At 31.7% G+C, this 17,409-nt stretch overlaps 2 protein-coding genes and 1 long non-coding RNA gene across 3 annotated transcripts in view; all 3 read left to right on the top strand.

The window, feature by feature from the left end:
• The first annotated feature begins 633 nt into the window (after positions 1-633).
• On the top strand, positions 634-12,693 carry LOC127975274 (pituitary tumor-transforming gene 1 protein-interacting protein-like). The gene is made up of 7 exons (XM_052579196.1): positions 634-887; positions 1,423-1,469; positions 1,798-1,906; positions 2,594-2,705; positions 4,114-4,179; positions 5,884-5,930; positions 11,973-12,693. Exons 1-7 carry the CDS (start codon positions 761-763, stop codon positions 12,020-12,022), a joined length of 558 nt encoding a protein of 185 aa, XP_052435156.1. The 5' UTR covers positions 634-760; the 3' UTR covers positions 12,023-12,693.
• LOC127975275 (uncharacterized) lies at positions 5,937-10,008 on the top strand. The gene is made up of 6 exons (XR_008157463.1): positions 5,937-6,939; positions 6,978-7,029; positions 7,518-7,555; positions 8,455-8,492; positions 8,643-8,680; positions 8,793-10,008. It is a non-coding gene; the product is annotated as an uncharacterized LOC127975275 (long non-coding RNA).
• A 574-nt stretch (positions 12,694-13,267) lies between the features above and the next one.
• LOC127975272 (cyclin-dependent kinase 14) overlaps positions 13,268-17,409 on the top strand; it is a 158,872-nt gene continuing 154,730 nt past the window's right edge. The window contains exons 1-2 of the mRNA XM_052579193.1: positions 13,268-13,700; positions 16,792-16,823. Coding sequence (XP_052435153.1) covers positions 13,607-13,700; positions 16,792-16,823 — 126 coding nt within the window. The 5' untranslated portion in view covers positions 13,268-13,606. The remainder of the gene's footprint in view (positions 13,701-16,791; positions 16,824-17,409) is intronic.

Raw genomic sequence — 17,409 nt, 5'->3', positions numbered from 1 at the left:
TGTAAGAAAAAATTATAATAAGCATGCTTTGATGTCATAATTATGATTAGAAACAAAATTGAGATAACAAGTTGAAATTATGATTCAAAAGGTCGAAATTGACACAATTCAATTAATCAAAAGTTAGAGCTGTGAGATAAAACATAGGAATTATGTGATAAAAAATCTAAACCATTTATTAAGTCATAATGACTTTATATTCCTATAAATAAATAAATAAATAAATAAATAAATAAATAAATAAATATATATATATATATATATATATATATATATATATATATATATATATATATATATATATATATATATATATATATATATATATATATATATATATATTTATACTTTTTTATCTCATAGTTGTGACTTTTCATGTTATAATTTCGACTTTAATGTCATAGTTTCGACAATTTACTTTAGAATTATGACCTTGGATGTTATCATTTAAATTTTAATCTCATAATTCCCTTTTTTTACCTCATAGTTATTACTTTTCATGTTATAATTTCAACATATAATCTCATAATTTTGACCTATCAAAGAATGATATTTGTTTTCTGATTGCGCTTTCGTTTCTGGAGTTCTTACAGGACCTTTATTTTGAAATCCGCAGTGCGGCAGCGGCGTTATTGTGTTTCCGGCGTCGATCACATGATGATTTCAGCTTGAGGAGTTTTGTTGACTTTTCTGAAGATCTCAGAGCTCAGATAGAATCTCCTCATTCATCTGCTGTACAAACCTTCAAATCGTCTCTGATATGGATGAATCGCGAGTGTTTGCGTCGATGTTGGGCTTTCTGCTGCTGTGTGTCGCGTTCAGTGTTTCTGAGGCGAAAACATCTCCAAAAACAACAATAATAACAACTCTTCCACCTCTCCACAAACGTATGTTTTTACCTTTGTCTTCTTCTATCTAATCATATCTCTCTATTTATCTGCTTGTAATATAAATGTGTATGTAACTATATGAATACGTGTAAGTAATTTGTCATTTAGCGGACGCTTTTATCCAAAGTCAAGACGTAATAAATGTCATAAACTATTATTATTATAGTATATTCCTAGTATTAATATAAACGTATTATGATATTATCATAATTTATTGTATATGTTTAATATAAAACTGTCACTGATTTTAATGTTTGTAGTGTTAAACACTGAAAAGGACTACTGCAAACAAGTCAAAGTTACATATTTTGTTGAAATCAATGAAATATAGAAGTATATTTATATTTATCTTATTATAGAAGTTTTATAACTCTTTTATGTTATTAATATGTGATGTGATCCTATAAATAAAGCATCAAAATTGTTTTGATTTAACATCTTTGGCTAGATTCAGCTCTTTATTTAGTATTTTTGTTTTGATGTCAGTGTTTTGTCTGATCTGTGATTTTTTTATTCTTCTTTCTCGGCCCAGAATGCAACACAATGACTTCCTGTGAGACGTGCCTCGCCAATGTCTCGGTAAGATAAGATCCTAAAGAATGTAATTAATAATATTAATAATAATAAAAATAATACAAGTTTTTTTTTACATCCTAGAGAATGTAATTAATAATAATAATAATAATAATAATAAAAGTTGGCATTAATAATAATAATAATAATAACAACAAACATTTTTTCTGAAATTTCTGTAATTAATAATAATAATAAATGTTTTTTTTAACATCCTGGATAATGTAAATAATAATAATAATACCACTACTACTACTAATAATATATGTGTCAGTAAGACCCTGGAGGATGTTGTAAACATTATTATTAATATTAACAGTGTTTCTCCTGACAGTGCTTGTGGTGCCAGACGAACAGCAGCTGCTCAGATTATCCGGTCTCGTATGTGCTTCCTCCGGCGTCGCTGTGTAAACTCTCTCAGGCTCGCTGGGGTGTTTGCTGGGGTGAGTTCCTTCATGAGCTGCTTTGAGATGCACACAAAGGGTTAAACACACAGGATCTCTAATGTACAGCAGCTGCTGAGCCGATGGAAGTTACACTTTCACATTCAGGAAGTGAAGCTTCCCTTCAGGCTGACTTTACACTCACTCACCATCCAGATTTATAGAATACTTCACTCTGATTGGCTGTTCGTGGCACTTAATGGTTAAATATTAATAAATATTGACCTAGCACTCAGCTGTGAAACCTAGTATTATTTATATACTATTTTGAATGATCTTTTATTTTATATTTTAAATTTTTAGTCTAATTTCAGTTACATTTTTAGACATTTATTTTAGTAATTGTATATTTTTATAAGTAAAAAAAAAAAAAAAAAAAAGTATTTACTTTTTTTTTTGGACTCTGATATAACTTATATATATATACCGGTTACACACACATACCTGGTTATATCTCTTAAAAAATAGGAATCAGGAATTTTTTTTTAATGATGTTTATTTGATGTTTTGTTCTCGTGCTAAAAACAATTAGCATTTTTTCTATGCATCTCAAAACAGAGCCGAATGTGTTTTAAATGTTATATTCTAGATAATGCATGCTATTGCACACACTCACATGTTAACTCGTGGAGGATGAGAGCAGTGTGAGGTCCGTAAGCGTCCTGATCTTCAGTGATGTTGTTTCAGTGAACTTCGAGGCTCTGATCATCGCGATGGCTGTGGTGTGTGGGACTCTGCTGCTGGCCGTGTGCGTCTGCTGCTGCTGCTGCTGCTGCTGTAAACGCAGACGCTCGTCCAGGTCAGACCACAGATAGTCCTTCATATCAGCTTCACTGCCTCTTTTCTTCAGATACTCACATTCACACACAGTTCTGTGCTCAAAGATTAACCCTGAACAGTTGATTGAAGCCTGGAAAGCCTGACATATGAAATAATTGTAAGGAGAATCTTTTATTTTATTTTAAATACAACATTTTACTAATCCTTTAGAGAAAATATATTACATTTATTGTGTTACTTTTTATTTCTTTTTAATTAATTCACTAGCAATATCTGAGTGAGAACTGTTTCTACAGTTATCGTGACACATTTGATCATAATGCCGAAACTCTTTATGTATTTTTTTGGGATGAACTGCTTCTTTAACCTTCATTATGCATTTAAAGTTTATATACAGTTTTTACATAATGAGTCCGTTTATACCTGAATATTGTTTTTTTTTTTAAGTAGTCAGAACTTAAAACTTTTCAAGTAAAAACAAATTAATTCTGAACCTCAACTTCTCATTCAGAAGAGCCCTTTTAAATCCATTTAATTTTTCCTTTTTATATTTTTTCCAAAGTCCGTTTTTTCCATTTAAATTTTCCTGGATTCATTTTTTTTTTAATTTGTTTAAATTCGTCCAATTTTTTTTGACTCCTTTTTAATAGTTTAATTAAAGTTTATCAAAATCAGAAAGCATGTCTAATTAAATAAAACCAAGAAACATGTATATTTTCACACCAATTTAATGAAAGTTTAACAAAAATGACATGTTTAGGGCCATATAAAATATTAAATTTTTTCTCACCATATTTTTTATTGTTACCAAATTCTGTGTTTCAGCATGTATAAATATTTGAATGCATTAAAAAAACTTAATTTCTTCTTCTTTTATTTAATTTTTTTATTAAAGTAGTCTTGTGAAATTTTTTTTTTCTCAGAAATTCTGTCGTGTATTTAAATTTTTCTGGTTATCAAACGAAGACTTAACTTATTAATTTAATTGATCTTTCAATTACTGAATAAAACACTCTAAACTCTCACTCATATAAAGGGCACATCTGTGTGTTTGTCCAGTCTTTGAAACACAGAAGTGCTTGACTCACAGAAGCAGAAGCGCTCTCTCGATCTCTCTTTAATGCTTTCTCAGCTTCATGTGATGATCCTTTGTTCCTGATGTTTTACGGCTAGACTACACATCATAGTTTCACTTTTCCTTCTCATTGGGAGTAAACCATGGTTTATTGTTGTTTTTATGACTGAAGTGAGTTCATGTGACTAGTTTCTGTCTCTCAGTTTCAGTGATGATGTAAAGGTCACAGATGTTGAGCACAATTGCTGTAATTATCAGCTGGTTGTTCATCTTCTCAGACTTATATAAAATAATCTGTTACAGGATTAATTCAGCTCTGTGTTTTCTCTGGCTTTTACTTCTACATTTGCAGTTTCGACCGTGATGATGAGCAGTTTGCGCGGAGAAGAGAGGAGATCAGACAGCGAGCAGATGAACGGTACGTAGATCCCACCGCTTCACAGATCAGATGCTCATGAAGCTCCGGATGATTTATTTCGTCTGGAGGCTTGGTCCATGTTCGTTGTGGTCTGTGGAGAGGAAGAATGATGTAGAGGGAGTGTATGGTGTCGTATGTCACACGCACATAAAACACTGCTGCTCGTATTTACAACGAGTCTGTGGAGGAATGGATGTCCTTAAACAAAGACACGAACTCACCGTGAATCATCTCCTGCTGCTCTTCAGGACGGGTTCAGCTCAACTGGTTGGGTTACGGAAATTGAATCCAGGTTATGAGTTTGATTTGCTCTTCTAGGTTTACAGGACTCAGGATTTATATTGGGTAAAATACAGTAGAATTCAGTGCAAAAATACAGAATTGTGAGATGTAAACTTCAAAAAATCTTAAGAACAAAATCATAATTGCAAGATGTAAATAAAAAACTCTTTAAAAAAAAAATCAGAATTGCGAGATTTAAATGCAAAACTCTTTAAAAAAATCATGTAAATGCAAATTTCTTAAAAAAACAAACAAAAAAACAAAAACATAAATGCAAGATGTAAATGCAAAACTCTTAAAAAAAAAAAATCATGTTAATGCAAAACTCTTAAAAAAAAAACAAAAAAACATAATTGCAAGATGTAAATGCAGAACTCTTAAAAAAACAAAAAAAAACATAATTGCAAGATGTAAATGCAAAACTCTTAAAAAAAAAAAAAATCATGTTAATGCAAAACTCTTAAAAAAATAAATAAATAAAACATAATTGCAAGATGTAAATGCAAAACTCTTAAAAAAAAAAAATCATGTTAATGCAAAACTCTTAAAAAAAAAAAAAAAAAAACATAATTGCAAGATGTAAATGCAGAACTCTTAAAAAAACAAAAAAAAAACATAATTGCAAGATGTAAATGCAAAACTCTTAAAAAAAAAAAAAATCATGTTAATGCAAAACTCTTAAAAAAATAAATAAATAAAACATAATTGCAAGATGTAAATGCAGAACTCTTAAAAAAAAAAAAAATAAACATAATTGCAAGATTTAAATTCAAAACTCTAAAAATAAATAAATAAATAATAAAAAAAACCATAAATGAAAGATGTAAATGCAAAACTCTTTAAAAAAAATCATGTAAATGCTAAACTCTTAAAAAAAAAAAAAAAAAAAAAAAACATAATTGCAAGATGTAAATGCAAAACTCTTAAAAAAAAATCATGTAAATGCTAAACTCTTAAAAAAAAAATCATGTAAATGCAAAACTCTTAAAAAAAATCATGTAAATGCAAAACTCTTAAAAAAAAAATCATGTAAATGCAAACCTCTTAATAACAAAAACAAAACAAAAAAAACAAATGCAAGATGTAAATGCAAAACTCTTAAAAAAAAAAAAAAGTTATTTTCAGGACTCTTGAATCTCATGCTCTTATTAGCACAAAACACATTGTATTAAGTTATTTATTTGCTTTTTTATTTGTTGGTTTCCTTTTTTTCACTTGTTTTTCGCCATGAATGTTATCAATTATTGTATTATTTTGATCAAGGTGGCCTAACATGACATCAGTCTAATCTAACTAGTTTCTTCAAAGTCTCTGCAAGAAATACAGCTCAAATGAAGCAAATGACACAGAAATGTCGTATTTTGTTTAAAAAATCTGCATATTCTGAAGCCGTCACTCATGTCTGGTTACTGTGTGTTGCAGGAGGGCCGAGAGGACGGTGAAAAATGATGAAATCCGCAAGAAGTACGGTGAGTAACGTCAATCCTGCTCTTCTCTCATTAATATTCACAAGAGTTCACGCACAGCTACTCTTTATAACCATTTTCTGCATTTTACAAAAACAGTAGAGCCATGAAAATGTCAAATGGCATAAATACATTTATGGATTTATAAATCACAGAAGTACTGGGATAAAAGTTTATAGTTCAGATATGAACTCTGATGTGTATGGTAGTGATTAAAATAGAGTAGGACTAAATCACCTTTTAAAAGTAATTTGGGACGTCAAATGAAGATTTATCGATTACATTGTAACACCAGAGATTCAAGAGATTCGTTCAAGTGAAACAAGTATATCTTGAGTGAGTCATTGAATCATTAATTCATAAATTACATATGATTTTGTTTAGTTGTCTAATGTTTTGTTTAATTCAGAATAGTGAGAGAACCACAACTTCCATTGAAAAAATACAATAAAATTAATTTTATCAGAATCATGTGCCTCTATTTTGCGTGCAAACAGATCTTAAAGAGTCGCGTTTTTATGTAGCCTGATGAATTTTGTTCGTTGTATTCAGTAGCAATTAAATAGTTTGCAAAAAGAGACATAGGATAATGTTTGATTTAATTATTTAATCTTATTGGAGTAGAAAAGAATTGCAGTCAGAATTGGAATCAATAAAATTCAACCATCCATCTTTTGTTTTTGTTTTTATTTACACTAGTCAACACTTGAACACTTGAAGTTTCATCAAAGTTGTCTTAAAACCAAAACAATACCCTTTCTTGTCTTAGTGTTTTGAGTTTACATCTCCAAACTTAGAATTCAGAGAAAAAAGTCAGAGCTGTGAGATTTAAATGCTAAAGCTAAGAAATAGTCAGAATTGCAAGATTTTAACGCAAAACTAAGTAAAAAGTGACAATTGTGAGATTTAAACGCAAAACTAAGAAAAAAGTCATACAGTCAGAATTGCGTAGTGTGAATGTAAAACTCATAAAAGTCCGAATTGCGAGGTGTGAACGTAAAACTCGGAAAAAGTCAGAATTGCGCGGTGTGAACGTAAAACTCGGAAAAGGTCAGAATTGCGAGGTGTGAACGTAAAACTCGGAAAAAGTCAGAATTGCGAGGTGTGAACGTAAAACTCTGAAAAGTCAGAATTGCGCGGTGTGAACGTAAAACTCGGAAAAAGTCCGAATTGCGAGGTGTGAACGTAAAACTCGGAAAAGTCAGAATTGCGAGGTGTGAACGTAAAACTCGGAAAAAGTTCGAATTGCGAGGTGTGAACGTAAAACTCGGAAAAGTCAGAATTGCGCGGTGTGAACGTTAAACTCGGAAAAAGTTCGAATTCCGAGGTGTGAACGTTAAACTCGGGAAAGTCAGAATTGCGAGGTGTGAACGTAAAACTCGGGAAAGTCAGAATTGCGAGGTGTGAACGTAAAACTCGGAAAAAGTCCGAATTGCGAGGTGTGAATGTAAAACTCGGAAAAGTCAGAATTGCGCGGTGTGAACGTTAAACTCTGAAAAAGTTCGAATTGCGCGGTGTGAACGTAAAACTCGGAAAAAGTCAGAATTGCGAGGTGTGAACGTAAAACTCTGAAAAGGTCCGAATTGCGAGGTGTGAACGTAAAACTCGGAAAAAGTCAGAATTGCGAGGTGTGAACGTAAAACTCTGAAAAGTCAGAATTGCGCGGTGTGAACGTAAAACTCGGAAAAGGTCAGAATTGCGAGGTGTGAACGTAAAACTCTGAAAAGTCAGAATTGCGAGGTGTGAACGTAAAACTCTGAAAAGTCAGAATTGCGCGGTGTGAACGTAAAACTCGGAAAAAGTCCGAATTGCGAGGTGTGAACGTAAAACTCGGAAAAGTCAGAATTGCGAGGTGTGAACGTAAAACTCGGAAAAAGTTCGAATTGCGAGGTGTGAACGTAAAACTCGGAAAAAGTTCGAATTGCGAGGTGTGAACGTAAAACTCGGAAAAGTCAGAATTGCGCGGTGTTAACGTTAAACTCGGAAAAAGTTCGAATTCCGAGGTGTGAACATTAAACTCGGGAAAGTCAGAATTGCGAGGTGTGAACGTAAAACTCGGGAAAGTCAGAATTGCGAGGTGTGAACGTAAAACTCGGAAAAAGTCCAAATTGCGAGGTGTGAATGTAAAACTCGGAAAAGTCAGAATTGCGAGGTGTGAACGTAAAACTCGGAAAAAGTTCGAATCGCGAGGTGTGAACGTAAAACTCTGAAAAGTCAGAATTGAGCGGTGTGAACGTAAAACTCGGAAAAAGTTCGAATTGCGAGGTGTGAACGTAAAACTCGGAAAAAGTTCGAATTGCGAGGTGTGAACGTAAAACTCGGAAAAGTCAGAATTGCGAGGTGTGAACGTAAAACTCTGAAAAAGTTCGAATTGCGAGGTGTGAACGTAAAACTCGGGAAAGTCAGAATTGCGAGGTGTGAACGTAAAACTCGGAAAAAGTTCGAATCGCGAGGTGTGAACGTAAAACTCTGAAAAGTCAGAATTGAGCGGTGTGAACGTAAAACTCGGAAAAGTCAGAATTGCGAGGTGTGAACGTAAAACTCGGAAAAAGTCAGAATTGCGAGGTGTGAACGTAAAACTCTGAAAAGTCAGAATTGCGCGGTGTGAACGTAAAACTCGGAAAAAGTCCGAATTGCGAGGTGTGAACGTAAAACTCGGAAAAGTCAGAATTGCGAGGTGTGAACGTAAAACTCTGAAAAAGTTCGAATTGCGAGGTGTGAACGTAAAACTCGGAAAAAGTTCGAATTGCGAGGTGTGAACGTAAAACTCGGAAAAGTCAGAATTGCGCGGTGTGAACGTTAAACTCGGAAAAAGTTCGAATTCCGAGGTGTGAACGTTAAACTCGGGAAAGTCAGAATTGCGAGGTGTGAACGTAAAACTCGGGAAAGTCAGAATTGCGAGGTGTGAACGTAAAACTCGGAAAAAGTCAGAATTGCGAGGTGTGAATGTAAAACTCGGAAAAGTCAGAATTGCGCGGTGTGAACGTTAAACTCTGAAAAAGTTCGAATTGCGAGGTGTGAACGTAAAACTCGGAAAAAGTTCGAATCGCGAGGTGTGAACGTAAAACTCGGAAAAGTCAGAATTGCGCGGTGTGAACGTTAAACTCGGGAAAGTCAGAATTGCGAGGTGTGAACGTAAAACTCGGAAGGATTTTCTAGACAAGTAAAAACAATTGTCTTGTTTTCAGAAAAAAATTGTTTTTGTGTAGAACAAGCTAAATAATCTTATTTAAAACAGAAAACAAAAACTGTGCATCGGGTAAAGTCTAAGCAATGATTAGTATTTAATACTATTGATTAAAGCATAATTATTTTACTCATTACAGTAGAATTAAGACCTTGCTCAGCCTTTACCAGATGCACACATACACACAATAACCTGTCCTTCAGTTCATTACTTAAGATCATCATCAGACTGCATTTACTAACATTTCAGTCATTTTCTTAATTACTAAATTCAGAAGATGCTAAACTGTTATCTGGTTTTAAATTCACAAGGATTTGAGGAGAGAAAAGCATTTCTTCAGAATTTCTTCTTTTTGACTGAGCTTTCTCTAATAAAGAGCGTCCTCCAGCTCTAAATGGTGGAAAAGTGTCAGGCGAGCTGCTTGACTCATGCTTGATTAACTCTGTGCTAATTAGCGTTGGTGGAGAGCTCAGAAGAGCTGTAATTTATGTGCTAGCAGAGCCTCGGAGGAATGGGGTGAAATGTAAATGCACTTGGCGCTGCGATCACGAGAGAGAGAGCCAGAGCTGCGGCGGAGGCCAGGAGGACAAACCCTCGCAGCTGTTGCGCAAAAACCCCACAGAAAACCACACGACCTTGAGACAAACTGAAGGTGAAGATGTCTGGGTTCATGCCACAGAAAAGCAATGAAAATTACCTGAAGAGAGCATTTGTCTTCAAAACACTACTTTATTTATTTTATTTAGAAGTAATTTTAAACAAATTCCTGTTCTGTTATATTTCATTGACTTTGGCCAATTAGCTGGTAACTTTATTTTTTGTTTAGACTAACATTGTTTATTATTTTATTTTGATTTATAATTTAATTTGATTGGATTTTATGCAATTATTTTTTACGTATTTTATTAATTTTTAATTTATTTATATTGTATTATTTAATATATTTGATGAATTATAGAAAATTGATTAATTTTGATTTATTTATTTTATTTTTTAGTTCATATTTTATTATCTATTTTGTTTTATTTATTTTTATTTAATTTGTGTTTATAATTTTTTTATTTCTTATTTGTATTATTTATTTATTATTTAATTTGATTGGATTTTATACAATTATTTTAATGTATTTTATTTAGTTTTTCTGTTTAGTTTTCTACATTTGTTTTATTTCTTATTAATATTTTATTAGTTATGTAATATATTTTATTTATTATAGAAATTTATTGAATTTGTTTAATTGTTTATATTATTATTTATTATTTTATTTTTCTTTATCTATTTTGTTGTATTTATTTTATTAATTTTTTTATTTTTAAGTTGTTTATATATATTTATTTATTTTTTTAATTACATTTTTTATTTTAATTAATATTTCATTCTCTTTATTATCTGTTTGATATTCTCGTGAGCCGGGCGAAAGTAAATTGTTGAAAGTAAAGAGGAGATCAAAGGATGTGAGTCTCAGTAAGAGTTTCATCCCTCTGCTTTTCATACTTCACTTTTTTTTCTATTTTTTGCTCAATGTGTTACTACTTCTTTTTTATGTGTAAAAGTGTGAAAAATAGAAAACTCAAAGTGTATTTGTATTATTTTCAGTGGAAAAAATATTTAAATAAGTGTATGACTAATAGGTGGTATAACAAATATAACTGATCTATAAATACTTCTTTTAAGGTTAAATTATATTTATATATGTAATGCATTGGGTGCTTTATTGCCACAAAACTATATACAAATTTTACAAATTATTATTATTTTTTATTCCATGGAAACAAAATCTGATTTGGAGATCTAAACTCAAAACTCAGAATAAAAAACAGTCAGAGTTGCAAGAAAATTAGAGTTTATATCTCACAATTCTTTTTTTTCCTTAAAATAGTTAGAACCAAATTAAGAATTGTAAGAAAAAGTCACTTATACTTTTTTAGTTAGTTTATTTTTGTTATCCCGTGGTGGAAACAGACTTCCAGAGTTTACAAACTAAAAGTCATTTTTGTAAACTTTACTTATTGAGTCCAAAATAAAAGTGTGGTGATGCCGTTCTGTTATTACTGATGGTTTCTGGGCCGCGTCCTCATTGGCTCTGCTGTGTGCTTGTGTGTGTGTGTGTGTGTGTGTGTGTGTGTGTGTGTGTGTGTGTGTGAGACAGCATGATGGATGGAGAGCTCCGTTGTGTTCCTCCTGCTCTCTGCAGTCCGTACATCAGGGACCTGCTGCTCTCTCTCTCACTCTCTCTCTCTCACACACACACACACACACACACATGAGCGTCTGCCCTCCGAAGGACGTCCTGTGCGAAATACTGTCAGAGCAACAGGGTTCAAAACCAACACCAAACTACAAACTGACAATTAGCTGCTAACCTTTTTTGACAAGATGCAAGTACTTCTGTGGTTTCACTTCATAAACATCCAAAGATACACATTTACTTGTTTATCTCTCTGTATTCTGAAGGCTTTTGTTGATGTATAATTCCCCAGAATTCAAAAAATATGGTGAAAATGTGTTTGTTTTCTAACTGTTGACGGTATTTTTCTGATTCATGGAGTGATATTATGCAGCTTTAATATGTCTGCTTTTGGTTTCATGGAAACACAAGTGATTATTTTATGAGATTTGATGAATATGTCTCTGTAGATTTCAGTTGAGACCGTTTTCTCAAAATGAGTTTCAGCAGACTTTACAGTTTCATTTCCATCCATACTCGTAAAGTTATTATAGAAGGCTTTGTTCATATCTGAGTTTTTGCCTTACTTGTCAAGAAAATGCATCCAGATTCAAGACTTTTGAGATGTTTATACTAGAAAACAAGACGTGGATATGAATTCTGATTCCCACACATTCTTCTCCTGTTCCAGGTCTCATCCCAGACTCCGATCATCCGTACAGCAAGTTCGAGAACGAGTAAAAGCCACGGATCGCATCCCTTCACCACACGCCGGATCACTTTAGGTTAGATGGATGCGTGTAGAAATCTCTCTCGTCTGTATTACAGCAGAACGCTGCTAAAGAATCATTTTCATCCTCTGTATTTCTGTCTTGATTTCTGATACAAATATCTAAATATTCAGACAATCAAGATAGTAGAATAACATAATATATAAAGTTAAAAAAACATCAACCTGAAGTGATTTTAGGTTTGAATGTGACTCTTTTATTTCTTTGTGTTCTTATATAGAGTTTGAGAACTAGTTTATGCAAAAATGTCAATTCTGTCTTGGTTTATTCCCAATTCTGTCGTTCTTTTCTGCTCAACAACAGTTAATACTTCATATTTTACTTTATAAAATGCATCATATTTACTGCTGTTATGATGCCTTGATGGATTCTTTCTTTGTCACTTTCTTTCTTCCTTTGCATTCAATGTTAAAAAAACAACAACTTTGGCATGTGTAATGACATGAGGATGTATAAATGACAACTAAGTTCAGTTTTTAAGTGAATTGTTGCACTTTTTGATTCAGTTGTAATCGCAAACTTATCTTTTTTAATGGCTCTGGCTTCTGTGAATGACTTGTATTTATACTGTGTTCTTATTAAAACATGTCCTAATAAAACAAGCTTCCACTTTTAAAGAAATCTCAGTGCTTTATCCCCGTGTGGAGTGATGATGGGCTTTTGATTTTGTGGTTTATTTTTTGTGTGTGAATCTGCTGCATGCTAAAGATGCAGAACAGAACGAGTTGCATGTGAGATTTAAGTGAACATGAAATCAACACTCAGCCTATTTGCTTTTATAAACGTGTTTCTGCATAATTCATCAGTGCACATTATTCCGAGGGAAATGATGCAGGAGTCTCTTATTTTTCAGCCGCCTGTCACATAGAAACATCATCAGATCAATTCCACTTGGATGAAATGCGTGCAAATACATCATCTTAAAACAAAATGTCAATCAAAATGTAAAAAAATGGCGGTATTATGTACTGGGTGAAATTATTATTTTTGTAATTATTTAATTTATTAATAATATATACATAACATCTTTTCACAGTATTTTTTAAAACCTTTTCAGTGTAGTAAATAATTTTCCTATTTTCCTGTATGAATTATTAATTAAGTCATGCACGGAATTTTTGGCCATTTAAAAACTGTACAAATGTCCTGAAGATGCCTGCTGGCTTTTATTAAAAGGCGAGGCGGTGTTCCTCAGATGACGGACAGCTGATGCAGCCAATGAAAGACGCGACGTCTATTCAACGGCCAATGACTGACCCGCGGGGGCGGGGCTTACTCGGCCGTTTTATCCTCACTCTCTCGCCAAGCAGAAGGAGAATCCCAAAAAATGACATCCAGCAGCAGCTTTCCAATCCAGAGGAAAACCGCGGCGTTTGGAGAAGTTTCCCTCCTCACATTACCACGGATTACAGCTCGTTCTTCAGAGATGTAGTCAGAAGACGTCAGAAATGTGTATTTGACACGAAAGGACAGTGTTTCCACACAACAGTTAATATTTACGCGTCTCTGATCGCGCCTCAGCTTCATTTCAGACATGTGTGATTTAATGCCAGCGGCTCAACCGGCCGAAAAAATCGGCAAAATGAAGAAATTAAGAAGAACGTTGTCGGAGAGCTTCAGTCGTATCGGTGAGTGTCAAAAACACAGTAAAAACACGGTAAAACACTGTCAAATACGCGCCGTTATTGTTCGCGCGCGCGTCAGCTCCGCAGGAAAGTTAGTTTTAACTGTTAAAGATCGTTTAGTAAATCAAACCACGAATATAAACACAAAAATAAGACTGAAACCGATTCAAAGCGTTCACGAGCTCCTCTCAAACCAGCCGGATGTAGAATAAAGAATAGAATTGAGTAGAATATGCAGGGATGAACTTGCGAGAGCTTCATGTGGTCTTTGAGTCTAAATCATAAAGAAGAATCATAAATGAGATCTTATTCATATCTCAGTTTAGCACATTAACTGTAAAGACGATAGACAACATTTCTATGTGTTTTAAGGCTTTATTAGATCAGACGCTGAAGTGGTTTATTCATCTAAAAAAAAAAAACACATTTCACCCCAAAAACAGAATAAATTATTTATTTTTCGTAAAGTAAAGCCTATGAGGTACTGCAATTATATTTATAGATGTCTTTGTATTTCTATTTTTTAAAAATATTGATTATATTATTTAAAAGATATAATTTTTGTGAATATTTGAAGGGTGTTTATAATGTATAAAATAAAATGTAAAAAAATTGTTATCATATATATATATATATATATATATATATATATATATATATATATATATATATTATAATTTAAATTATTTTATAAGCATTTTTATTATTTAAAAAAAGCTATCCAAAATAAAAATTAATAATAATAATTATATTAATTAATACTTTAAATTTAATTTTTTTATAATTATTTAAAAATGTCATTAATATAAAATTGTCTTTTGAAAAATACTAATAAAAATGAATATGGTTCCATCAACCTTTTTAACAGACATTACTGAAGAAAATGCAAGAAAAAATTATCTGAATAGAAAAATGAAGTGTGCTTCTGCTGCAACAACATGTGAGAACTTCTAATACATTGCATTTCTTATAAACTGTATAAACATAATGCATAATGTCCCCTGTAAAGTAGAGACGCTTGAGCACTAGTTAGGGCTCTTCTGTCGCAGCGGTGGTTAAAGATGCTGTCTAAGGGCCTTTCTCTGGTGAAGTTGCTGACATCATCAGCTCTCATCCGTTCTGTCACTGATGACTGTGTCTCTGCACAGGACGAATACACACAGATATACAGCACGAGAACACACCGTCATGTGCATCATGCAGAGAGAAGATAAGGCCAGCTCTGGAAAATATATATATGCAAGATTGAATTAACATGGACTAAATATTGACTATTTATACCCACTATTTGTGCACAGTGTTACTATGCATGTAGCCTGAAGCCTATAATGTACCGTATACATACTTCAGTTTAAATAATTAATAATACCTATAATATTTTATTGCATTATATATGTATATACTTAACTCTGGGGTATATTTGTAGCAATAGACAACAATACATTGTATGGGTAAAAATTATACATTTTTCTTTTATGCCAAAAATCATTAGGATATTAAGTAAAAAACATGTTCCATGAAAATAATTAGTAAATCTCCTACCGTAAATATATCAAAACTTAATTTTTGATTAGTAATATGCATTGCTAAGAACTTAATTTGAACAATTTTAAAGATGATTTTCTCAATGTTTAGATTTGTTTTTGCTCCCTCAGATTATTTTTATTCTGTGTATATAAATGTTATGTTCTTATTATATATTAATATTGTAAATAAAATAATATATGTAAATATTTTTTAAACTATATATATGCAGTTTTTATATATATATATAGAGAGAGAGAGAGAGAGAGAGATAGAGATAGAGAGCTATAGATATTATAATAAAAAAAATTTTTTTTTATATATTATTATAAATGTTTTAATACTTTTTATAAATATAAGTAAAAAAAAAACTTTTATATATTATATGTAAAATATATATATATATATATATATATATATATATATATATATATATATTTTTTTTTTTATTAAATTGAGCTTAATTTTGAATGCAAAATATAATTTCTCTTATTTGTTTGTGCCCAGTTTGTTCAGTGTTTATACAAATATGAAGTCTGTAATATATCTGCTATTTCTGTCTGTTTTCCTCAGAGGGGAGAAATTTAATTTGGCTCGTCGCTTTGAAACGACAACAGTGACATGAATAAATCATAATGTGAGGAAGATGAAAGAGAGACGCTCCGAGGCACTTGTTTAACACTCAGACTCGTTTGTGCTTTAGTTAAACTATGAAACAGGTTTATTAAACACACAAATGAGTCTATTATCCTGTCTTCTGAACACATTATTATTATTACAGACATTTCTGCGTTTAAAGTTGAGTTTGTGGCGTTAGGTTGATTACCACAATATATTTTGGTATAGTTATAAAAAGCAGAAATGTGAAGCTGGAATTACCAAAATAATAAAAATTATTACTTAGTATTTTTTAATGTTTATTATGATAGTGTCCTGCCCATAGACTTCAGATACATAGAGATATTTAATAGTGAAGTTGTGAAGTGTCTTGCTCTATTGACTTTAGTGTACACAATATTTTCTGTCATAATTAACAACACATCACAAACACGACCAAAAAAAAAATAAAAATAAAAATAAATAAAATAAAATAAAAAGAAAGATAAATATATATATAAATAATAAAAGCATTTATTTTTCTGTGGTAAGGAACAGCACATCACATAAATATAATAAAAAAATAATAATAAAAATATATTTTTTAATAAAAAAATTAAAGGATTTTATATTTTTAAAAAGTAGTATTTTTGAGTGTTTATCGCTGTAGATATTAAGAGTAGAAACTATTTTCTGTGGTAATGAACAACTTTTCACTAACACTTTTACATAAAAATTTTAAATATGAAAAATAATACAAATATATTTTTAAAATAATACAGTGTTTATCGCTGTGCAGTTTCTTGTGCTATAGACTTTAGAGTTGGAAAATATTTCGGCCAGTTACAGCCTTTACTTGTTTTTCATTTGCATGTGCAGAAACCATTAAAGAGCTTATTTCTTTCTTTTATCCACTGTTCAGTAGTCCTTAAAGCGGATGTTTAATATAACTTTTCTTTCTCTTCCCCTCAAGCCTTGAAGAAAGAAGACAGCGGCTTCGACGAGGTGAGAGATATATAAAGCCTCGGTGGTGTCTGTCGCTGGAGCAGTGCATGCTGGGATGTGTGGGTCTCTGGGGTTGACGTGTCAGCTGTGATCATGACAGAGATGCTTCAGCGTTCTGCGCTGCGTCTTACAGCCATTATTCAGGGATTATTGAGAGCTCTTCTAGTGTTTCTACAGTATTATTGTGTTAAACAGGATTTCTGTGTTCTGAGGAGACCAACTTTAAAACCTAATTGCTCAAAAATATTATCAAAAGTGAGATCATTGTATATTCAGTCAGTCAACGAAGATTTGATTTAGTGCACTATGATAAACATTTAAAAATAAGATTTTTTAAATTAAATATAATAATGTTACTTTTATATGATAAATAGAGATAATATATATAATATACAATTTATGTTTAAAATATGAAGATTTTTGTTTGTTTCATATATATATATATATATATATATATATATATGACCATTATACTTTGATTTAGTGCACTCTGATACACATAAAAAATAAGATATCTTAAATTAAATATAATAATATAAAATGTATATAATAAATTGAAATAAAATATATATAATATGCAATTTAT

The sequence above is a fragment of the Carassius gibelio genome, chromosome B16 (genome assembly GCF_023724105.1).
Source record: "Carassius gibelio isolate Cgi1373 ecotype wild population from Czech Republic chromosome B16, carGib1.2-hapl.c, whole genome shotgun sequence".
Lineage (NCBI taxonomy): Eukaryota > Metazoa > Chordata > Actinopteri > Cypriniformes > Cyprinidae > Carassius > Carassius gibelio.
This window is presented reverse-complemented; position numbering and strand designations above follow the sequence as displayed.

Excerpts from the sequence above, each read along its gene's own strand:
- LOC127975274 (XM_052579196.1), top strand. The coding sequence starts at position 761 with ATGGATGAATCGCGAGTGTTTGCGTCGATGTTGGGCTTTCTGCTGCTG. Across the intron at positions 888-1,422 it reads TCTTCCACCTCTCCACAAAC|AATGCAACACAATGACTTCC; the intron begins GTATGTTTTTAC and ends TTCTCGGCCCAG. Across the intron at positions 1,907-2,593 it reads TCGCTGGGGTGTTTGCTGGG|TGAACTTCGAGGCTCTGATC; the intron begins GTGAGTTCCTTC and ends ATGTTGTTTCAG.